At 38.9% G+C, this 25,597-nt stretch overlaps 1 protein-coding gene across 1 annotated transcript in view; it reads left to right on the top strand.

The window, feature by feature from the left end:
- LOC118578183 (carbonic anhydrase 1) overlaps window positions 1-25,597 on the top strand; it is a 112,077-nt gene that overhangs the window by 81,096 nt on the left and 5,384 nt on the right. Inside the window, exons 3-5 of the mRNA XM_036178909.1 lie at window positions 22,462-22,521; window positions 22,950-23,147; window positions 24,575-24,693. Coding sequence (XP_036034802.1) covers window positions 22,462-22,521; window positions 22,950-23,147; window positions 24,575-24,693 — 377 coding nt within the window. The remainder of the gene's footprint in view (window positions 1-22,461; window positions 22,522-22,949; window positions 23,148-24,574; window positions 24,694-25,597) is intronic.

Below are 25,597 nucleotides of genomic sequence, written 5' to 3' on the forward strand. Positions count from 1 at the left end.
ATAGATCAGCCCTCCACCCATCCAGGAGCTCCTGCCTTCTGCCTGAGTCTCAAACAATGAGATGCACACCTGTCTGGTTTTAAGAGTGTATCTTGGAGGCTCACTGACCTTGTTATTCTACTGTCTGAATCTTTTGAGTGGAATACTGACCAGGAGAGGGATCATGGGTATACAATCACACTGCCATCTTTCCCAATATCTCAGTTATTATTCAACTGTATGGTTTCAGTTCTTCACCCTCTGCTTAAAAAAAAGTTAATAAGATGATACTGAAAGAGACAATGAGTTTAAAATAATATTCTAAGTATGTCAATTTTCTACAAATTTATCTATAATAAAACACAAGCAAAATACTCGAAGTAATCTCCCAATTCTCTGAAACACTTTTTGGAAGCAAAAGCCCTGTGTAAGATCAAGTGCAGAATGCTGTTGTGTAAAGACTGTATTTGGCTTCCCTAGCCTGTAATGTGAGAAATTCCTTTTCCCATAATAATGTTAGTGAGGCTGAGCACAGCCAGACAAGGTTCTCTTTCTTAAGTCACAGAGGTTTATCAAGTCAGGCAAAATTTCAGCATCTTGTAATCTCACCTTTCATCATCTCTTATGTGAGCCCAGCCTAGCTCCTTCTAGACTGATGTGCCTATATTTTGATCATAATGCTCTGAAATGTAGCACCTTCATATTTACCCCCTATGAAGGCCCCCAATTTTTATAATCATAAAAGATACAATAAGTCTCTCAATTCCATGCTGTAATTCAATATGAAATTTCCTGGTCCATTTATAGATCAACAATGACCCATCTCATCACCTTGCTCTATAGCATTCAGCATCATTTCTGAAGGAGACTGGAGTCCTTTGCTGATGCCCTGCCTGGTTGACTACCGACCTACCCAGCTCATCTGAGAGCTCTTAGTTGCTAAAGCTTGTCACATCCATCTCTTGTCTGACTAGGGAGAGCAAGGGCTGCCTTCAGAGACATGAGAAATTGCTGCTGCCAATACCGTGACTAGAGGCCAAGCTCTAGCCCCAATCACAGCATTTCTCTCCACATGCCCCTTTGCTGGCTCTCAAGAGTGGCTAGTGCTTGGGCTAATTTGATACTCTCAAGCTCTGTGACAGTTTGTCATCTTTTAAAAGTTGAAACTTATTTATTCTCCAGCATGGAGGTTTCATCTTTCTGGTACTAAGATTAGACAGAGTCTGAGGTCGTGAAATGGTATCTCTTTCTTGAAAATGGTGTACTAAGAAGCCTGTTTCCAGAAATGAGATTTCTCTTGGCTTAGTGTATCCAAGTACCATCTTCTTCACCTGAATAATCCACTAGTATAGATCCACATGACTCTTATTCTTGAGTGGGCTCAAATGGTTTGTTCATGTTTTCACTAATTTCCCATGGAACAAATGAACAAAATAAAATCATTCATTCATGCTAACACAGTATAAATGAAGAATAATGCAAGACACCTAAGAGTAATGAGATTCAGTTTCTAATCTCAGAAACCTCGCTATGTGGAAGAGAGAGATGTGTAGGCATGAGAGTAATCATGGCTTCAACTCGAAAAGTGTCAGAAAGAGGCAAGACAAATTCAGCGGCAATGTGGAGATGTCATCAATTTGAGACAGTATACATTTCATGAATACCTTCACTATGGTTCCCTCATCAACAGTTCCCCTCTTAGAACTGTCTCAGTTACCTGTGGCCAATTACAGTCCCAAAATATTAAATAGAAGTTTACAGAAGTGAATAATCATAAGTTTTAAACTGCACACTATTTTCAGTGTTGTAAAAGCAAACAGAACAAAACACACAAAAATCTCTTGTTCCTTCCCACTTCATTTTTCCTGGAATGGGGCTCACCCTGTGGTCTGTATATTCATGCTGTGTACACAGTCCACGAATCTGTCACTTAGTAGGCTTCTTGGCATCAAATTGGCTACTCAGAATTGCAAGGCTTGTCCTCAAGTGACTCTAGCATAGTGACCTAAGCTTACAGAGCAGGACATCATGTGGATATTGTATCGTGTATATCATCTCAAGGAAGATAGATAATGAGGACGGTACAATAAGTATCCACATAATTTTTGGACAAGCTGGAATTTTAGTTTACTATTAGCTTTTGCTAACTTCATTATTTATAGGTTTTTGTGCCATTCACATGTTTTCAGATGGTCTTGGAATTACCACGTTAAATGATAGGGCACTACTGTACCTGCCATGTAAGAAGTTCTTAGATTTTTCTAAGTGAATATGCATTTAAGATGGAAGTTTGCACAAGAATAAAATAAGTAGTAAATCCTGAAGGTGGAGAGATGCATGTAGACTAGATTTAGAGATAACAAGAAGACCTATTTTATTGACAACTTAAGCATAGAAAGGCACTCCCCCATTTATTCTAGAAGAATGGATTAAAGGTGATTGCCAAGACGGCTGTTCACTGTTTTTGCAAAGCAATTGCTAATGAAGTAATTAAAATTGGGATGACTATTTTCAGTAGGACTTGAGCTGGTTCAGAAAGAAGAAAGGCCCAGGAAGCATGGCCAGTTAGGTTATGAATTTATGTCAGCAGTTAAATAGCAATGTTGACAAGGGAAAATGAGGGAATAAGAAAGAGTACTAGAGGGCCTGTGAAGATGAAATTGGCCGTCTCATAGTTTGGAGCTGAATGAAGAGAAAGAAAACAGAGGGAACTCCAAGACTATGGGTCTGGATCAAGCTCTCCATCATGGTGACCCTCTTCATAAAGATGCCAAAGGCAGAAGGAAAGAATCACATGTTCCCTTGGAGATAAGAGGCCTGAGTACAGACAAGTCACTCCCATCAGGCTGACCTTTACACAGAAGGACTAAGTAGATGTTAAGGATGTTTTTACAGATGCCCTTTGGATGAGATGCTGCATGTTTTACAATGATTGGCTGGTGGTACTCTTGGCATCACTCCTCAGCTGTGTGAACAGAGGTGTTTACTCTGCTGCTCTCCAGTTCACAATGGCCCAGAGCTCAGAATGACAGACAAGGGCTTATGCTGAAATTAACTTTGAAAGCTGGACTTTTTCTCATTAGTAGTGAATCTCTGCCATGCCTGAAACAAGTATTGGGGCAGGGGATGTTCCCTTTGTTGTGCCCTCAAATTGTAGTGATAGATTTGTGACAAACCAGTGACCCTGGTGACTAAGCAAAACTCTGCAGCTGTAATAGCCCCTATAAAATAAAACTCGTATCACAATCAAACTGACTCACCTCTGTGCTATTGTGTCACAGGGGGATTAAGGTGGATAGTCCACACAAATGGTTTTATTGGCAATCATTTTGGCAAAACAAACATTTTCAGCTCTTAGTCATTTCTCATGCATCAGTTGCTGACATTAGCATGATATTTTCCTCAAATAGTATGACATAACTAGCTGCTTAAAATATCTGATATAATAGTGGATAGACAAGTTACATCAACTACAATCAATTAGATCAAAAGATTGTTAGGTCATCATTTTATCTCATTTTTCACTTACTCTTCCTATTTCCCTTTTCATAATTACACTCAAATTTCATTTAACCATTTAGTTAGTTAATCAAGGGGTTGGTTGCCAGGGTATAACCCAGGGCCCTTCACACTCTAAGGACATGATACTGCTGAATTAAGCCCTTGTTTTAGAGTAAGCTATCTAGGTCTTTTTCATTCAAAATTCAGCTAATTCCTTTGAATACCATAACCTAAATATACCATCTAAACATTCTCAACTCTTGTCCCCTTGTTGGCCTAGTTTAATAGGATACCCTTATCTACTCTCACCTCCTATCTCTATCATAGTTTTATGAATTCTTCAGAAAGTACCCTTTGCTCCCTAGTGGCCCCAAAGATGTCCACAGGAGAGTCCCCAGAACCTTGAATATGATAACTTATGAGGAAGGGGATTCCACAATGTGATTAAATTAAGGACCCTGAGGTAAGAAAATTCTATATGAGTAGTTAAAGAGTAGAGTGAGAGAAGATTCTATGCTGCTGGATTTGAAGCTGGAGCAGAGAAACACAGACAGCTTCTAGAAGGTGAAAGAAACATTGTTGTTTAGGGTCTTTAGAAAAAATACAGCCCTATCAACATATGGAACTGAGCCTGTTAAGATGCATTTCAGACTTGTGATTTCTAGAAATGTCAAAAGAAGGATTTTGTGTTCTCTTAACACCATTGAAATTTTAATAATATATTACTCGCTTACTTCTATATGATTTGCTATGAACTTTTGGCTGCACAGCTATAGATTCCTGCCCAGGGAGGGTCCCTGTATGATCAACACAGACTTCAGGGTGATGATAACTAGAGAAGCAACATGTGCAGCCTCCATTACCAAAAAAAGGATGAGGTGGAATCTGAATGCACCTTCACACAGAAAGCCCTACTGAGTTTCACTGATCCTACAAAGTGTTTTGCATGTTGTCTTTTACCTATTTATCCCTTATCTTTTTTTGTGAGCTCATTGCTTGATGATCCCTGGTTGCTCTGAATCACCAGATTTTCTATCTTTAATTCAAAGCAGTCATTACCATTGGACATCCCCAACCATGAGGCAGAACCAGTTCCTGTCATAATCTGTTCTCCATGGACAAAGCTTACAAGTTCAGAGGCTCCTCCTCTTGGACCAAAATCACGGTGGTTATGAGCACCTACCTCATCTTGAAGCCACACTTCCCTTGCACAAAAGCCCTCTGTTGGAGGTTTTATTTTGTTTTTAGACAGACAAATGCCTCTTCTGAAGCTTCCATGATGTTCTGCATGACACATTCTTCCTAAACATCTTCCTAGAGTCTGGTGTATCTGCAGAAAGAAGATGGCAGAGGCAGAAGGTAATAGAGATGACTTTAAGCCACTAAACTTGCTGGGTCTTAGATATGGAGGTTTTGTGAAAGGAAATATTCAAGAAGGATTATGAGATTTCTTTTTTAAGAAAGAAGAACGATGTGAATACCACTTATAAAAGTAAAACTGAGAGGAAAAGTAGGGGATGGGTACTAAGCCTTGCATTTTACACTTGATTTGGCCAACTTAGCTATCTTCTACTTTTATTCCTTTGAAGTTTTAAGGCTGAGTGACCAGAGCAATTTCCATTACTTTATAGACTGATAAATAAAGGTCAGTAGTGTCTTTATTTCAAATTAACATGTTTATCATTTTATCATCCTATGAATAAGGTCTATCTGAGCTTGATGAAATATTAGTGAATATGACAAATAAGTATGGCTGAAGAAATTAAAAGGATCAAAGTTTCATATGATTTATCTTTCTGGAAGGATTTAGAGAACTGTAGAAGACTGACAAGGATTTATTAGGACTCAAGTGGTTATTCCTGTACCTTTGTATTTTTTGTTTATTTAGTTCCATCCCATCAAGTGATATGACCAGGAAACACAATCTGCACAGAACATCAGCACTCATTCTCCATGTTCTTCCAAGGAATTCGGTCTACTCTTTAGTGCATCACGTACAATCCCAACAGAAAGCTTTGAACCAGATAGACCTCAGTTTTCAAAGTATATGTGTATCTCAGACTATCCCAAGGAGTTCAGGTGAGGGACAGACTATGTGCCTCTGAAAAGACCCTGTTGTCCATCAGGCTGTCCACATCCTATTGTAGTTGCTTCTATCAGATTCTTAAACACATAAAGAAAAACAATGACCAGTCTCCTTCTCTAGCTTCCCTTCATACTTCTCTTCTAGCTCCATGACAACCTCTCTTTAAGCTTAGGCTTGGCATTTTCTTTTTCTCAACTCTTCTCCACCATGTAAGATAAGAAAGGTCCTGGTATGATAATTTCATCTCATGGAATCTTATATTTATTTATGAGTTATTTATGAGTTAGCTGACCTAGACTGTTCTATTTTTAAATGTTCCTTGAATTCTCTAGGCCTTGTCTACCAAATGAAGTCACTGATTGATAGCATCAGCCTGCAAACCAGATTCTCCTCATATCCCACCCCACAGATCTTCACCTAGATGGTTCTGGATCCTTCAGAATCTTCATGTGCTCAGAAAGAACTCTGGACATGTTCCTTCCACTGATGTTCTTGTTAGGCCTTTGAAATCTTTCATTTTGATGTGGGCTTTCTTTCAGTTGTGGCAGATAATTACCATAGTGGGAAAGTATCATTCCTAGCTAGAGTAAAATCTGTGAGAACCTTCCATTTTCTTTCCATTTTTCCTATATGGAAACAGTTATTGCTGCCTTTACTTTGTGATTATCTTCTTCAAGTACATTGTTTGGATGATTGCTGCACAATAATAAGGACCTATGAGCTGTCTGCTTATTGCTAGAAGTGTTTAAGCTTCATGTACCTAGTATTATAGAATATGCATTTCTCCAATGTAACTTTCTTTGCTTAATACATTTTGTAGATTTTTCTATGTTGATGCACATGTTTCTATTTAAACTCTGTAATACAACAATGCCACAATATATTTCTCCATTTTGCTACTAGTTGATGCTTAAAGCATTTCTTGGTTTGGGCCATAAATTACAATAAAAATACATTTAAAAAATTTCTTTAAAGTAAATTCAAGAAACAATAAGTATGAAAAACAAACTAGGGAAGTATCATTCTTCAAAGGTATATTTGGTCATTATTGTCACAGAAAGTCACATTTGGGTATGATACAGCATAGGGGAAGTGGCTAAGGTGAGGGGTGCTTTCCAGTAATAGCCATTCCTTGCTTCTCGTTTGCCTTTCTAAGTCTACTATCCAGTTTCATTCTATGTCTCTGTTCCATAGCATCAACATTCTCTTGTATTTCCAGTCCAGAGCCATCCAATTTCTAACATTGGCCATGACATGTTCCATAATTAAGCAGCCTAAATTAATTTACCACCCTTTCTTTTGCAAATCCCTGAATAAAGGTCAATCTTGCCTTCATTTTTCTGATCAGTAAAGAACATAGATGATATGCAAAATTGTACTATATTACTTATTCAGAGATTATGTCACCTAGGAGCCCTAGGTAACAATTTGAACTCTTCCCATGGTGGGAAGGCATGTGCCTCCTTTTCTAGATTTGATTGGATCTACTATTCTACGCATCCTTATCATCTCCCAAGCATAGTGACTAGCTTTCTAAAGACGGTTCAATGGCTGGAGATATATCTCAGTGGTAGAGAACTTGTCTAACATGGGTTCAGTCACAAGAAGCCATTAAAATTCTAATGGAGGCTTCGGCTCCTGAGAGAATGTTCCTAGAAAAGGCATCAGAGCTTCTCTGAAATCATTAGAGTCCTGATCCTGGATCATAGTGCTGGGATCTTCTCCCATATTCCATTAGTTCAGCGACAACAAATGACTGAAATAGTCTCCTAACCGGCTTCTTTGATCCAAAACACTTTCCCTTTATATGGGAAGTTAATAACTTCCCATCACTTTTAATATAAAATGACTGCATGGGCAAGGTTCCTATTGGCTTCTCTGAACTCTGAACTCCCTACTTTCCCCTCTTCTCTGCCTCAGCCCCTTTCCAGTTCTTCTGTAAGAATTACATCACCTGAAACCTCATCACCTTAAGTGCAACTAATTTTTTTTTTATTGATCATAGTTCTGTGGGGTGAGGGAACCACTCTACTAGTTTTAACTGGACTTACTCATGTAGCTAAATTTAATTAGAAGGGCTTGGAGGAAGGGAGGGTTCTAAGTTTTACCTACATATTTAGGATGCTTGGTCCTTGATCTCCCAGCCATATCTCATACTGAGAAGAGATGGAAGCAGGGCAGCTTTCCTCACATGACTCCTTTGTTCTAAGCAAGCACTTACCAAGCCTGTACTTGTATTGTTCGCTGATGTCTCAATAGCCAACCCGAGAGCCAACGTTAGAAGTAGTAGGGATAGGAAAGCCCAAGAGACAGGATTCGGGGAAGCCACTGCAAGACCACGACACCTCATCATGCTTGATGCTCTATGGTCTTTTCTCCCTACAGCTCTTGTGTGGTCTCATCATGTATTTTTTTAAGCCAAATAGATGAATAAAATACATAAAACTTTAATCTTCTTTTCCAAAGAGGAAAAGCATGTAATAAACCACTTGCAAAAAATTATTTTAGCAATCATAAGATGGTCTGAAGAAGCGAACTAAAGTAATTGGTAGGGAATATCTGGCAGAGATGGAGAGATAATGATGTCACTAGGTTCTTTTGGTAGGATGACACTAGGCCTCAAATCTGAAAGATGAAAAGGAGTTGTCCATGTGGTGTTATAAAGGAGGACAGTCCCAGGCAGGAGAAACCTCTCCTTTGCCAGGTCACTGCCTCTAGCCCCACCTCCTCCCAGGTCTTTTCTGTGAATTGCCTGTTTGTTCTGCCCTTACAGTTGCCAGCCTTCTTCAGACTTGTTATTCCCTTCAGAGAAGCTGCCACACTGTGTAGCAAGCTGCTCTTGTTTTCTTGTATAAGTACACAATAAAGTGTAATACCCGTGAAGACAGGGTCATGTCTATACACTTCTTGAACATCTCCAGAAAACTAGTTGGTCAGCACTCAAAAAAAAAAAAAAAAAATGCTCACCAGGTCCTTTATATACCATTACTAATCCTCCTAAGTAAAGAAACTGAAATCCAGTCACACTAAAATATTTGTTTCTACTTGCACCATTAAGGTGTCAGGGACCTTTTCCATAGGCCAGCACAACCTGTGGATTAACTCTGGAAGAGTCGAGTATTTTATTTTATTTATTTTTTTAATAATTTTTATTAAGAGATTGTATATTCATTTTACATACCAACCACAGATTCCCCTGTCCTCCCTCCTTCCACCCCCCAAGTCTTCCCCTTCCAACTCCCGCATTCCCACCTCCTCCAAGGCAAGGTCTCTCAGTAGAGCCTGAAACATTCAGCTGAGGCAGGTCCAAGCCTCCTTCCTGAACTAAGGCTGTGCAAAGTGTCCCACCATAGGCACCAGGCTCTAAAAAGCTGGATTATGGACTAGGGACAGGTCCCGATCCCACTGCCTAGGGGCCCCCTACACAGTTCAAGCAAAATAACCTACTCACTTATCCAGAAGGCCTAGTCCAGTACCATGGGGGCTCCTCTGCTATTGATCCGCAGTTCATGCGTTTCCACTAGTTTGGCTAGTTGTCTCTGTACTTTTTCCAGTCACGGTCTCGATATCCCTTGCTCACAGAATCCCCCCTCTTCCCCATCGACTGGACTCCTGGAGCTCCACCTGAGACCCAGCCGTGGATCTCTGCATCTGCTTCCATCGGTCACTGGATGAGGGCTCCATGATGACAGTCAGGATATTCAGCCATCCAGTCACCAGAGTATGCCAGCTCAGGCACCCTCTCGACCATTGCCAGTAGTCTATGGTGGAGTCACCCCCACCCCCAGCACTCTGTTTCTCCCTATTCCCATGAGTATTTTATTCTTACTAGTATAGTATGGCAAAATTCAATGTGGTCTTAAAGTTCCCAATTGTGATAAAAAACACAGTTGGGCTTAGTCTCTTTTTGTGGGATCAAATCGTACCTCTCCAGCCCTGAAGTGTGATATCAGGTGTTCCATGTCCACCTTCAGAAGCAACAGTCACTATAGTGGGTTCACATATTGTTGTGGGAATTTTATCACATATTGAAAGCACCATGTGCTACAGGAAGCCAAGAAGCCACTGCAGGCAGACACTCTTGATCTTCCCACCAGAGAGGAAATTTACCATAATGTACCATCAATAAAAATGCTTAGATTCAGACTATATGTTAGTTTCAAGCTACAATAAGAAAGTAGGGTATGTTTTTATTATTACTTAAAATTGAAAATGTGTACTTTTAATTTTACTTTTAAAATTGAATTTATGTGGGTATGTGTGTGTGCGCACATGTGTATGTGTGTTCTCATGTGCATGCATGCTCACCATGGCACAAAAGTGAAGGTCAGAGGACAGCTTTATCTTTTCCCACCATTTGGAGCCTTGGGGATTGAACTAGGATCATCAGGTTTAGCAGCCAGTGTCATTACTCCTGACCCAACTCACCAGCCCAGATTATGTATTTTTTTTTTGTTATTTTTAAAGATTAGTTTTATTTTTAATTATGTGTATGTATGTTTGGGGTGGGTGGGTATGTGGACATGAATGCACCTGCCCTTAGGGGCTAGAAGAGACCATCAGATTCCCTGGAACAGGAGTTACAGGCAATTACAGACCACTGGACATGGGGGCAGGAAAGTGAATTTGAGTAGGCTGCTAGAACAATAAGAGCTCTTACCTGCTGAGCCATCTCTGCACACAAAATGTGTTTGGTCATCTGCAAACTGACATTTAAAGTTTTTGTTCTGATGACTTAACTGTACTTCAGTCAGACGGGAAGCCTCTCTGGAGTGGTTCTCGGTGTCCATGTGTATCACAACCTGTTGTTCATGGCTCCAGATCTGAAGTTCAGTGTGCCATGATTCACTGCATGCCTTCTACTCAGAACACTCATTCTCCCCCTTCATGCTGATGAGAGAAGCAGTTTTAGAGTGCTCCTCAGCAATGCACCAGCAGTGCTCCTCAGCAATGCACCAGCAGTGCTCCTGTCTCCTGCTTCCTCCTGCTTCCCGCCATCACTGAATCAGTGATTGGAAACAAACAAAATCTCTGTTTTCTCCACTCAGTTCTCTCTGTTGTCTCTGTAAAAGGTAGCTTGAATCTACCCTCAATGAAATCAAACTGCCTCTCTCTCTGCTTCTATTGCAATTTGCTTTCTTTTATACTGTGCATGAGGAAGGAAGCAGGCATTTTTAAAGAATGGAAAAATTGTCTTAACGTTTCCATATTAGCACCTTTTCTGGAAAACAGATGGATTTCTCCAATAAAATGTGATATTTGGGGTGACTACAGAAGAATGGTTTCTGTCCAACCTTGTCACTAGAGAAAGCTGTCTGTATCCTTCCTCTTAGATATGGTTTTCCCAAGTACAAAAAACATGTTGCTCTTAGTTCCCTGTTATTAGTGTATTCTGAGCAAGTGTAGGTGAGTGAGCACAAAGCAAAGCTGCCCCTGTAAGCCATTTGTATCACCATTACCAGACTCTAGTCCTCTTTTCAGAGCCAGAGATCCCTTGAGGTTTTTTTGCTTGTTTGTTTTACCACTGGAGAGCTCAATATGCCCTCTGTTCCTAGCACAAGCTGGCTTGCTCTCATCCCCCCCTGTGGCTTAGATCCCTGTGCACAGATTTATTCCTTGGCATAAACTCAGCCTCTAGTCTAAACAGTTGCTTAGCCTGCCTGAATTCAACTACAGCCTGTAATAGGTCCTGGGACACAAAGAATAAGGGGTCCTGGCCTCAGAGCTGGGTTGACCTGGCAAGCAGGAGACAGGCAGGGCAGGAGCCTGAATCCTGAGACGTACAGCAGTAAGAGCTGTGACATGGCCAACCAGAGGAAAGGTCAAAGTCATGGCTGACGGACCAGAGCTGAGGTCCAGAAAGCTCTGGTGGGTCAAGGCAAACCTGGGACCAAGAGTAAGTGTGTGGGGTCAGGGATCAAGCCAACCTGAAGGCAGCTTTGAGAAAAGACAGGCCTAAACCTGAAGTGTGTCTCTGCACTGGCTTTAAGCATTTTTCCTGCTTACAACATGTGCTACAACAAATATGATTATCTCCCTCTCCATTTTCACTCATATCTGGCCCAGGTTTTCACCCTAGTAAGCCATGAGCCATTGAGTTCCAAACAAGCCTTCTCCATCCAGTGCTAGGTATTGTGTTGAGTGATTTGGGTACATCTCTGCAGATAGATATCCTGGTAGCAGCAATGACAATATGTCAATGAATCACAAAAGCAATCCCTGAGAGCTGCAATGCTAAAGGCAGTGCCCCACAGCCATGAGACCATTTGTAGCACCTTGGACTTGGCTTGTGTACACACTGCAGTTCACATCCTCTGTAGGAAGAAGCAGCAGTTTAGTCTTGGAACATTTGATAGCAGTGTTGTAAACGATCCAAGTTACACTAGTTTAGCAGAGGCATCAGGAATATCATGACTCTTACCTCCAGGTTATCCACAGAAGCGGTGAAAAGAAGTAGATTTTCAAGCTTATTTTGGAAGAGACAGCAGGAAGAGACTGAAAGCTGACTATAAATCAGTTACTTCGGGCTGCACACCTGCCCTGTCAGTCTCAGCTGCATCCAAATGGAAAAATGGGTGATCTAGGATTACATCAGGGCCATGCCAGCAGCCACAGTACCGAAAGGTCACATCTATTATGGTTGGCATGTAGCCCCCAGGGCTGTACTTTGAGAGGATGTCATAGTCATCTCATGCAGAAGGCACGTCCATCATGCCAGAACGTTGCTGTCAGTATTTGGTCTAATAAAAGACACACTATCCCCCTTTCATTCAAATTCAATCATATCTAGCTGCTGCTAAATAATGATCACTTTTTTTCCCTTGCATTTTCCCTTACATTTTAATCCCTGGATTAATTCATCAAAATTGTGTTGTTTGGCTCTGGCTTCTGAGATTCTTTCAAAAACATTTTATTAACTAAAATAAATGATTCATTCAGCCTATACCTAGGGATGGCTTCATATAAGCACTTGGTGCTGCCTTGGAAGAAACCACTGGCCCCTGCTAATAACACCATTGGTATCAGCAATCAGAAGTTGAATGAGGACTACAAAGAAAAGTCTGAAAACAAAACTAAGACAGAAAAGAGCAGCTACAGAGCTGGTGCCATCTGTGAGCAACCACAGAGTCAAATCTTACTCTGCTCTGCAGAGGAATTTATGGGAATTCTCAGAGCCCTGCATAGGAGCAACAAAAGACCTCTTTGTAAGAATGGCTAGCTAGCTTCCCTGGGGATTACCAACTGGAGGCATCGAGAGAACATAGCCAGGAATTTATCTTCCCAGATCAAGTCACTCCACTATTTAAAACCAGCCATTTGTGTCCCAAGAGACCCATGGTTATAAGGTTCACCTTAAGAAGAACATGGTTCTTAGCGATTTGGCCTTTAGGATTCTTTGGGTTCCATGGGTGTCCATTTAAAAACATTGACATGAACCTGAGAGGTGTTTTTCCTGGAGTTCTTTCTCACCAAACTGGTTCCGGCTGCCTCCTGAGTGATGATGGAAAATGCAGGCGCTGGCCAGCATCAGTCCCTGCTTTTGCAACCTTTGGGAGGTTGCACAAAGGTTCTGTGGAACTTTACCAACTCATTAGAGGAAAAGTTGGGAACAGTCATAAAGATATTACTGCAATCTCAAAGTACTGCACATTAAGGAACTCTTGGGACAGGCCAAACACCGTTCCCATGGGACGCAGCAGGGATTTTGTCCTTTGATACCTTTCCCAGAACCCTGGAGTTCAGAAACCCAGTAACTCCAAGTCATGTTTGAGAACTCTTGCCTACATGGGCTAATCAGAACATGTGACTCCAAATTTAAAAAAAATAAAGAAGGAAGCAATTTGTTGTCTGCACAGAGGAGTCACACATATAAGAAAGCTCCAAGAGTTATGGCATTCCTTACTTAAACCATGCTTTAAATCTGTTTTAAAGCAGTGTGTGTGTGTGTGTGTGTGTGTGTGTGTGTGTGTGTGTGTGTGTGTGTGTTCCTTTGTCTTCAACAGCTAGAAAAAAAATCAGAAAGAAAAACAGGAAGTTCAAAACAAGAGATACCTATTATCAACTAAATTAATTCTTTCAAGTAAACTTTTACCTAAGGAAGACAGGCTCAGAAAGGGCATTCATTCAAACTTGTTTACTTTGCCCTCAGCTAAGAGAACAGAAATCTTTCCTGGCCTTCTGTAGTGACTCAAATATAAATGTAATGGTTTTTGTTTTTTGTTTTGTTTTGTTTTGTTTTACCTACCTATTGAAGAAACAGAAGGGAAAGTGTCTGTCCTTCACCCCTAGACCTAGAAGAATAAAGAAAATGTTTCTGGAACTGTAGAAAAACATTACCAACTACACTGGGATCTGGTGGTGTAAGTCACTCATCACTCGGCTTTTATGGAAAAGCTCAGGGTCTGGGTACACTGGCTGTGGATGTGTGCAAACATATAGCCTATGTTCTTTTTGGGGAGAGCGTGACTCACACTGAGAGATAACACCAGGAAAGACACTAGGCTGCAAAGAGGAAACAAGAGTCTGTGTCAACTCTGTGACCTATATTCCAGGGAAGTACAATGACCATTCAGAGGTAGCAGCTTCTTGTTTAAATGAACTTCTTGGTGATAATGAAATAAGTGTAATGGGAGAAAGGCTGTGGTTGGGAAATTTTTCAGTAACTCACTGTAATGAAAAGAATTCTTGGCATAGTTTGAAGATGAGATTCTAAGTCTGATGTGTGTAGCCCACTTTGAACAAGTAGGACAAGCCCCTCAACTATAAAGGATTTTATCTCCATTTTGAAGTGAAAATACTGATACTTGTTCTTTACCCACACAGAATACTTAAAAATTGCAAATAAGGTCATACAAGTAAAGTGACTCAAAGTTTCTTTTCATGGGACTGCATTAAAGAAAATATTTCTTTCCTGAAAAGCACTTGTAATCATTCCATTAATTTTCTTTTTAAAGGGAGGAATGGTTTTATTCTGGACCACATCTCAAGGATAAATTCTATCACAGCAAGGTCATTGAGACAGCAGTAGCTTTAAGCAGTTTGTCACATTGCATTCACTTTAAGATATTTTTAAGGATTATAATTGTTATTCCCCCCCCTTCCCTTTCCTCCATCCAACTTTTCCCATACATCCTCCCCTTACTCTCTTTCAAATTCATGACCTCTTTTTCTTTCGGTTTTGTTACTTGTGTATGTGTGTATTCCTAAATATATAAATATACCCTGCTTGGTCTGAATCATGTTGCTTTATGTATGTTCTCAGGGCTGACCATTGTGTATTGGATGACTGATTGGTGGACTTTTCTCTGAGGATGACATTTCCCCGGCTCTCAACATCCCTTAGCCATCTGTATTTTTGTCTAGTGAAGGCCTCTTCAGCTTTCCCCTTCCACAATTAGCCCATCTACTGGTGTTGTCCTTGTTCAGGCTTGGCTTAGGCTGCCACATTAGTGAGACTCTATAGGTGCAGCTTCTCTGACGTCTCTAGGAGACACAGTCTCACAGCAAACTTTCTATCATCTGGCTCTTACAGTCTTTCAGCTCCTTCTTCCGAAATGACCCATGAGCCTTGGGTGCAGGAGTTGTGTTGTAGACCTAACAACCTGGGTTTCACGACTCTGCAATCCTATCCATCAGAGTCTTTTATAATGGCCTCCATCTGTTGCAGATAGAAGTTTTCTTAATGGAGGATGATAGCCATACATATCTGTGGGTATAAGGATAAATATTTAGAATCTAGTTAGGCATTATGCTGCTTTATTAAAGTGGAGGTTGTAGGTTCTTTTCCAAGATCCATGACTTCACTGACCCTAGGGAGTTTGCCAAGTTTCCAATATCAGGCCCAATTTCCCTTTCTTTGAGCTGGCCTTACATTCAATTAGAGAGCTGTTGTTAACATCAAGGTATGTGTGCCACAACTACACCCTTAGAGTTTTTGTGCCATGCTGATTGTTGCTGTGGTTAGTAGGCATCACAGCCAGGTAGAATTTGGAAGCTTGCATGGAGCTTTCTGGTACCATGAAAGTTAGTCCTCAGTGAGGAGCTTTTAGGTCAGATCGAGTGCAGGGTCCTCTAGGTCCTATGTCCAAAGCACTTGATGTCTTCAGCAATAGGGACTTAGCCTTTGACCTCTGGGAGGCAAACAAGGGCAATATCAATTACCTAGCATGTTTTCAGAGTCTCTTGGACAACTATGACCAGCAACTCAAAGGAAGTCTTCTAATGCCTGGTGTTGGGGTTTTCTGTTAGATAGTCTGTGGCTCTTGCCATATGGGAAAATTTCATTTAAACCACATATGTATATGAGCACAAAGATTGGTGTGTATTCCATGGTAATAATATAGTCTTAATTAATACATATTAATATAACTATATATATATATATATATATATTCTTAGTAATACATTCTTGTGTATTCTTGTTAATAATACATGTACAGTCAGAAATTTGATCAGAAACTTGTTTTCACTTAAATATACCTCTTGGAAAATAGATGGGAGGAGCATTCACATAGCTCCCAGATACAGCTAACAAATACTTCTGAAACACACTTGATATTTGTTGATCATTCAATCTAGCTACCATCATTTCATAAAAGTAATGGAAGAATATGATTCACACATGAGCACTTTTTTATCACCACCTGGTGAATCCTAGGCATGTCTTCTGTAAACTACACATTAAGAAACATGAGATTTGGGGCTGGAGAGATGGCTCAGAGGTTAAGAGCACCGACTGTTCTTCCAACGGTCCTGAGTTCAATTCCCAGCAACCACATGGTAGCTCACAACCATCTATAAGGAGATCTGGTACCCTCTTCTATATATGTAAGAAAGAAAGAATGAAAAAGAAATAAGAAAGAGAAAGAAAGAAAGAAAGAAAGAAAGAAAGAAAGAAAGAAAGAAAGAAAGAAAGAAGAAGAAAGAAGAAAGATTTTTTAAAAATGTATCATGTGTATGAGTGTTAAAAAAGAAAAGAAAAAGAGCCAGGCAGTGGTGGCGCATGCCTTTAATCCCAGCACTCGGGAGGCAGAGCCGGGCAGATCTCTGTAAGTTTGAGGCCAGCCTGGGCTACCAAGTGAGTTCCAGGAAAAAGGCACAAAGCTACACAGGGAAACCCTGTCTTGAAAAAATAAAGAAATAAATAAAAAGAAAAAAAGAAAAAAGAAAGAAATGTGAGATTTAAGAAAGGACATATTTAATTGCAAATATATATTTTAGAAATCTACAATGATAGGATAAAAGAGTTTAGGAACTAATAAAGGTAATAGGGGATGGCAGAACTTTTTCTTTCAATCTCAAGTTGATTTTAGATAGACATTCCAAAGAGGTACATGAAGTACAGTGACAAAATCACTGATAAAAATGTCCTTCACCTTACACTTGAAAACTTATGGGATTAAGTTTTAGATTAACTTGTGATATTTAGTTTAAGCTGTGGTAAGCAGATCTGTTACGCAATTGTTTGGATTTGAGGCCACATGCAATCACTTCAACTCTCTTGCTTTATGTAATTGTCTATTTGCCTGAGGGTTAAAAATCAAACTCTCTTATTGGGGCTTCATTTGGTGGTTTAAATAAGTTTTATGGTTTATGAAGCATTGCATGTATCTTCTTTTGCTGTGAATATGTTGCTTGCTTCTGTCATTTGGTTGAGGGGGGCACATTAATTCCTTAATCAGTTATAGAAGGTAATATAAAAATGGTTTTTCTCAGCTTTAAACATAAATATTAGGATGTTCCAGCCAGCAAAGAAAGGATTATTGGTTATTATCTGAAATGTTTATAAATCTTGTTCTCAGAGGGGCTTTCCAGCTGGGTTATTTTAGTGAACATGACAGTAACTAAATATATTTAAATTTTAAAGTTTTTTAAGCATACCAAATTACAAGATACTATGGACTAAAAAAGCTGTGGACTAAAATAGTTATTTGTGCACAGCTGAGTTGGTTACTAATTTTTAAAAATCCATTGCCAGATTTAAAAGCTGCCTTCAAAAGTACTATGCTGTAAGACATAACGTGTGTGTGTGTGTGTGTGTGTGTGTGTGTGTGTGTGTGTGTGTGTGTGGTGGATGTTAAATATTGTCTTTAATTATATCAGTAGGAGCCTTAAGAATTGTGGATTTTTTCAATTTAACATGTTAAAATTCAAATTATAATTGAAGAGTTAAATTTTGACACATAAAGTGTCAAAGTATTTGACCCTTCTAAGAACCAAAGTTCTCACACTCTCAGAAATGACTGACAGAAGCAGTTGGTCACTTTACCCTCCCATTAATAGAAGTGTGAGGGGAAGGTTCTTTCTGCTTAGTCCAAATGTGGACATGAGTTCACCTTCAGCAAAGCTCATTCACATGCTCACACATCCACTCTCCACATACCCAGAGTTTAGATCAAGCAGCCTTGCTGAGCAGCAAGCCCATTGCATTTTTCATGAAAATAAAATAACTGAGGTTTACAGGGACCATTCAGCTGTTCTGTCGGTCAATATTGAACACCATTATTTTCCAGAAGTTAAAGGGAGAGAATGAGGTGGTGGAAAGCTACCTGGCCAAGGTCTTGTCCTTACAGAGGTGATCTTTTGGAGACTGTTGCAGACAATAAGCAAGTAAATGAAGCATAGATTGAAAGAGGATAGAAACAGAAGGATTTACAGTTTTGAGGTTTTTCAAAACTTTGGAGCATTTGCTCAGAAATGAGCTGAATATCATTAATCTGAAGTTAATCCTTCTCCAAAATCTGAAACTGTAGTGAATCTGCTAATTTCAGAATGTGATCAAAAATAATTTCTAATACAACAAAGGCTACAAACTAAATAACATAGAGTGGTATAGCAGAGTGGTGGGGGGAGGGAGACACAGTGAAGGATTTGGAAGTCATCTGTGAGAGGGTAACATTTGAGTTTTAGAAAGCCCTGATTCCAGGACGCAGGCCCACAAAAGCAAAGTCCATCAAAGAGATGGACACTAGAAGAATAAAGTTAGCAAGATGTCTTCAATGTAATTGGTTTGTGTAAAATTTAGATCAACCATTTACATTGATTTATCATAATTTTTTCTATCTTAATACAGAAATGTCCTGGCTAGTATTGCCATGTTCTGTGGCTCAATTATTCACTCAAAATAAGGCTGACCTTATCGCAACAGCACCAAAAATATCATTTCTGGAAAGACATAGTATTGGGGGAGCATTGTGAAAGTAAGATATCTGCTTACCACATGCTCTACCTATGACATGTTTCATCAGATCAAATACAATGGGACAGTCTACCTTGGACTGGAACCTCCAGAACCATGAACCCAAATAAACTTTATTTTGTAACTTAATTTTTCTAATTCTTTTGACATAGTTGCAAATAATGGGCCAGCATAATTTGTATCCCAAGAAAGTCATCCAGCCTTGAGGAATTGTACACTATTTAGAAAGGTGGTTGCCTTCTGGACTTAGGGCCTATTGATACATGCAATTTTCTTTACAGTGGCATTTGACAGGTCACTGACATAGCTTGGCATCATGCTTTTTAGCCTTTTTATTCCTTAAGTACCAATAAATTATTTTAATTACAAATTTAAATTTAATTCTCATTACAGTTTATTTTACAATACAGTCTGTGGTTTACTTTTTAAAATATCAAAGTAAAAACCAGAGGAAAATATTCATCTAAGGAGCTAGAAAAAATTAGAATAAAAAATTCTAAAAGCACTTTAATATATATCATTTAAAAGTAGGTAATACACACGTCTAATATCTGGCAAAACATTAAATGATGCTGCTTTTCTTGAAAAAAAAAAAAAAAAAACGTTTTCGGGTATTTTTTTAAAAAGTGTTTTCCGTAAGTTAGTTTGTGTAACCTAACTCCCAAGAGTCTGCTGTGAAGGCTAAGTTTAACAATTATTTTAAAGGACCCAACAAAGTGAACTCATTCAGTAAATAATATGATGACCCATGAACTTACCTTAAAGCAAATGTCTTAGTTGCATCTGATAAGGATGGTACTGTGACATAAGCAAAAATACAGAACATACCTGGGTTGTGGGCATAACCAGAAACTAATGCAAATGCTGGCCCTGCTTCTGGAATGTTCTTCTTCAATTGTCAATTTGATAGCCAGACCTGATAGCACAGACCCTCAGGTGGCTGAGGAGAGAGCCACAAGTTCAAGGCCTGAGTGGGTTACAGAATGAGTTCAAAGTGTCCTGGGCAACTTAGTGAGACCTTACCTGAAAACTAAAAACAAGAGAAGGGAAAGAAGGCTGAAGGTTGCAACTTGGCACAAGAGCTTACCTAACGCACATAAGGTCGTGGGTTCAATCATCAGCACTACAGAATAAATAAAAACAAGAGTTGATACTAACTTCTAAGGTCTGCTATGAAGATTGAATGAGATCATTATTTTAAAGGCCCAAAAAGATTGATACCATTCAATAAGTGTTCTTTTCTAGCCTCTACTGCTCATCTGCAGCATGAATATACCGTGAACAAGTTCTTACTAATGGAAAACTTTTAGCACTCTTGAATAGTCTTAATATTCTCAATTAGACAATCTCTAGGAAAATTTTCTTATGCAATTCTGCTTTGCTTTTCTAAAAAGTGAAAGTTTTGTTACATCAATCTAGGTGATTTATGATTAAATTTCAGGAGCATGGCTTCCTGAAGAACAGTCTATCAGAAAAAGCAAAAAGCATTTTTCCGTATGTACATTTGATGGTTTCAAGAAATAAGCTGTTGTGAAGAGCAAAGGCTCTATAGATTGAGCATCTTCCTAGAATGCAAAAGCAATTCAGAGGTTATAATCCTTGGGAAGTATAATTGAAGAGGCCTATGAATCAAAGTTCAATGGATGAAAAATTAAACACCTTTCCTTTAGCTTAGACATAAAAATTAGAGTCAGTTTATGAGAAGAAAATAATGAATAAAACTAAATGGGAGTAGTTTTAGGGTTGAACCCTCATTAAATTTTACAATTCTCTCTCTCTCTCTCTCTCTCTCTCTCTCTCTCTCTCTCTAATTCTTTCCTTGTGGAAATACTTGCACATGCCCTGAGTATATAATAAAATAAAGGGTCATGAAGGTAGGAGTCAAGGCAGTTTTGTCCCTAAAACTTTATGTGAATTACCATATCATATAAATGTTAAGTCATTCCTATACTGAATCATCATGTAATAATGCATGACTGTTGTTCCTTCCAAATGCATTGATTAATATAGTAGTTCAATTTAGGTTTAAAGAGATGACTAAAAGATACTTACAGTTAGAGACAAGTATGGTAAAGCAAGGTGACCATAGTGAATGGTGATGAGTTGTATTATTAGTAATGAGAAGAGTGGACATTAAGCACTATTGTCACAAAATCAACTCTAGGTAATATGACCATTAGCTGGGTTTAATTGTTTTATAATGCACATGTGCTCTAAAACATGATGTATGTGAGAAATCCATGGTGCTATCAGATTAAAAAAATTAAAATTTAAAGAAACATAACTTCCCTTTCAAGCTATGCCTCCTGATGCTTACTAAGATCATAGGGTAGGAACTGTGGCCTCCTCATGTTCTGGATATTTATGAGCTGCTGGTCACTTTACTCCCGAGGCAGGACACAGTCATCAGCACTAAACAACAGCATGGCAGGTGGGCCTGGCTATACATGTCTGTCTGCCCATTGTCCTGAAGGGACACTGCAGCTCAGAGAGTCTGCAGTAAAAGGAAGAAAGACACTCATTATTTCAGAAGCTCATGGTTCTGCTTTTATTTCCAAAGATTTGGAGGCTTTTAACGAAGGTCTTAGCCAAATCCTGACACATCCCGATCAGCTTCATTTGTCTCTCTGGAAAGTGTTGTGCAGCTTCTCACTGCTGACTCAGCAGTGCGTGAGCGAGTGAGCTAGGTAAGTTCTCACACTGATGCATACTCAGACTGAGCTTCTGAGCACTGTGGACCCAGAAGCAGAGTTAGGGAGCATGACCCCAGTTTCACCGAGGGTGATATGACAGTGGAAGAGTGAAGGAAGGAACTGACATCTTGCTAGTTGTGATGAATTCCTTCATCATCCTTCAGTTGCAAAGGATAATTCTCACTCTAAAAGATTTATATGTGTGATAGCAAAATAAAACAGTATGAAAATTATGCATAAATTGCAGAGAACTATAAAGAAGGACATATTTTATTCTAGGTGGGAAAGGTTAAACCACACTCAGCTTTGATATTAACACAGTCTTCCTCATTTATGAATTCCAACATTTCTCCAAAATAAAGGTCCTTTCTCTAGCCTGACTGGTTATTATTGTCCTACAAGTTTATATTAGAAGAATGTCTCACATTGACAAGTTCTTTGGAATTCTCTATAAAATATATTTGTGTTTCTATAAAATGTATCATTATGAATACCGTTATGCTACTGAGAATTAATTACTGCATCTATTAACCTAATTATAAGTTAACATCATGATGTTCATTCAGTTCAGCCAATAACCATGCTAACTCATTTCCTTATTAAATTACCATTGCTAACACTGTTTAGTTTTCCAGTTTTGGCATCACTAGAAATCCTAAGTGCACGAAGTACTTTTTATTCTAGGAAATTTGATAAGCTTCAGTCAATATTCAGTCATGTCTTCCACAAGCACAGAAGAACAAGACTAGTTTAACAACATCTATGACTTTGTTATTTCATTTTATATTACAATAAAATAAAACAATTAGAGCTGACCTAACCCTGATAGACATTTTTTTACAATACCACTTATTTTGATATGTACACTTCCTGATAAGCAGAGATGATGAAACAGTGGACTATTACAGGAAGACAAGCTTCTATAAAAACCCATGGTGTCGCTTAAGAGCTCTGCTGTAGGCACAGGTGCAATTGGTTATTCCACATATCATTTCTCTTTTCAGGAACCAAAACTAAACAGGAGATCATGGCAAGTGCAGATTGGGGATATGATGACAAAAATGGTAAGAGTATTTCTTTTACATATATCAAAATAGCAGCTTATTTCTATTTCTAATATTGAATTTATTAACCATCTAACTTAACTGTATAGTCACAGGTTAATGGTTTGAGTCACTTTTGAATAATTACAATATTCTTGTATCTATTTTTAGCAGTTTGTTTTGAGGTATGAAGATCTACAAAATATATTTGATGCATGCATACTGTTTCTACACTATAATTGTATAGACAGCATAATTAGTCCTGTATTATTGATGTTGCCAAATACACTGTTTACTAGTATAGCAACAAAAGATACATTTTCAAGCACTGAATGTCATTTAAGAGGCCTGAATAAACCATAATCTAATAAGCAAATGGTTGAAGTCCTGATATTTGGAATGAAGCATTCTATAAAATTGTGGTTACATGGATATGTTTGTTCTCATAGGTCCTGACCAATGGAGCAAGCTGTATCCCATTGCCAATGGAAACAACCAGTCTCCTATTGATATTAAAACCAGTGAGGCTAAACATGACAACTCTCTGAAACCTATCAGTGTCTCCTACAATCCTGCAACTGCTAAAGAAATTGTTAACGTGGGGCATTCCTTCCAAGTAGTTTTTGATGACAGTGGTAACAAATCTGGTGAGCCCAAAGAAAATTGATGTTTGTTGCCTTAGAATCTACTAAGTGAATTTTTTATTGAAAATAGATTCTTCTCTCTTACAATACATCCCAACTACAGTTTCCCTTCCCTCCACTCCTTCTAGATCCTCCCCACCTCCTCTCTCACCCAGAGGTACTCCTCCACTTCCCTTTCCAAAAAGAGCAGGCCTCAAAGAGACAACAACCAAACATAACCAAACAGGATAAAAAGACAAGGCAAAGGTAGTCATATTGAGGCCAGACAAGGCAACCCAATATGAAGACAAGTCCCAAGAGCAGGCAAAAGAGTCAGAGTAGCTTCAGAAATACCACAGCATCCTATGTATTTTGCACATGTATTTGTATATCCTAAAATTACAATGGCTGGGAGGCATTGTGGCCCCTTAGAAGATGATTTGCCAAGCTCCCAGATCTGCTTTCTCTCAATCCTTCTCCTTCTTAATGAACTATCTTACCTATTCTAGCCATTACAGGCTCTTCATGCTTATTTCTCTGAAAAAGCAACTTTTCTCTGTAAGAGTCTAGTGATTAAATCATTATGAGCATGAAAACAGAAAGGAAATATTCTAACAGGATGCAAGTGGGTGAGCTTAATGAGAGACAGATGTAGCATGAGCTCCCCTCATACTGAGAATCTGGCATGTGGCTTACCACATGGTCAGATTGTCATCAGTATTGATTGAGTAAGCTAGTAAGTGACCATTCTGTAAGAGTTCCAGTGATGTGAAACACTATGCTTGCTCTATTTTCCCACAGAGTTCTAGTTGTAAATGTTAGATTCCTTAGGGGTGTGCCCCTTGCTAGCACTAGGTTAGATCTAGTATTTTTATTTCTTAAGTAATCATATGATTGGATATACTTGCAGGCTGTACTGTCATTCAGAGCAGAAGTTTTTAAAATGGCCTTGCCCCATGGGCAGTATCTCTTGGTCCCTGGTCAGAGAGAGGGTCTCAACAAATCTGTCAAACTACATTGTTGTATCTTCAATAATTATTAAAAAAACAGGTGATGGGGAATTTTTTCACTAATAGAAATTGTGCATACTATCCACACAGTAAGGTTGAATCAAGGAATAAACTTGCAAATTAATGGAGATCCAAGGAAAACTACCTGATAATATGTTATTCGGTTTGAAATATGTCATTTTGGTAACATAAATAGGAAAACTTGTGGTTCCTTTGCTGAAATTTTCGTATATTTCATTAGCTATATTATTGCTGCCATAATGAGGAAGGCACTATATATAAGAGTCATTACCAGGGATATGGAGTGGGGAAGCTCAATGAAAACAAACTGCTGACACCCACTGGTGCTTGTTTCTATTTCACACAACACAATGCAGCATTGATTTTTATGAAATATGGACTACAGATCACCTGGCTGACAGTACCTCTCTTTCCCTCAAGTTTTGAAAGGTGGCTCTCTCTCTAGTGACTATCGGCTCGCCCAGTTCCATTTTCACTGGGGCAACTCAGACGACCATGGATCCGAGCACACTGTGGATGGAGTCCAATATTCTGGAGAGGTAACGTGACATGTTAATGAAAGATAGTTCATGAGAGTGCCCCAGAAACAGCTCTGGTACTAGAGTAGCTATTACCAGAAAGCCTCAAAGAGGAGAGTTTGTTGGTCTTCGTATGACAGATGTATAAATCTATTAAAATCAAACACTGGTACACCATATGTTGCAATAGAGGGATATTTTCCTATGGAAAGAAATGCCTGAAATTGTAGGTGAGAGTTCATGAAAAACTTTGACATTTTACCACCTTCAAGGATTGTTCTACCATTCTTTAAGTCTCTGAACTAGAGAGATTTCTCACAGAAGAGGTTATAAAACATATGCAGTAGAATTAGATGCTGTGATTGAATACTTGTTTTGCTTAAATTTGTAAAGTTTAGATAATACCTATCAGTGTTGCAGAAGGCAATAAAAGCTCATTCGTAGTTTCCCTCCACAAAACTAAAGGTGGACTGAAGTGGAATAGAAGCCTAAACTAGAGTTTAGGAAGGATACCTGTAAATATTCATGGAATCTAAATCAGGGATTATATTCACTCAACTAAATTAAGAAAAATCTAAGCCAATGATGAGAAACATTTAGTCACAAAGTCCAATGTGCTATTTAATATTCAGCTCAAAAACTTGTATGGGGTATACACCAGGTTCAAGAGGTAGTACAAGTGATGGGTGACAAGTGCAAGCTCTTCCCTTGACCTTCCCGGAGTCAAAGCTTAACCTCTTATTGGCTGTGTGATTCTTCTCACCTACTGAGCTGGGTATACAGCATTAATCTTCTCATACACTTAAACTAGTTTCCATAGTATAAGTGCTCAATAACATTACCTGTAGTTCTACAGGAGATAACATGTGAATCAATGTTGGAGATTAAGTTGTACTAAATGGCAGTATAAGTGCTTACAACAAAT

This window comes from Onychomys torridus, chromosome 2 (assembly GCF_903995425.1).
Source record: "Onychomys torridus chromosome 2, mOncTor1.1, whole genome shotgun sequence".
In the NCBI taxonomy this organism is placed as follows: domain Eukaryota; kingdom Metazoa; phylum Chordata; class Mammalia; order Rodentia; family Cricetidae; genus Onychomys; species Onychomys torridus.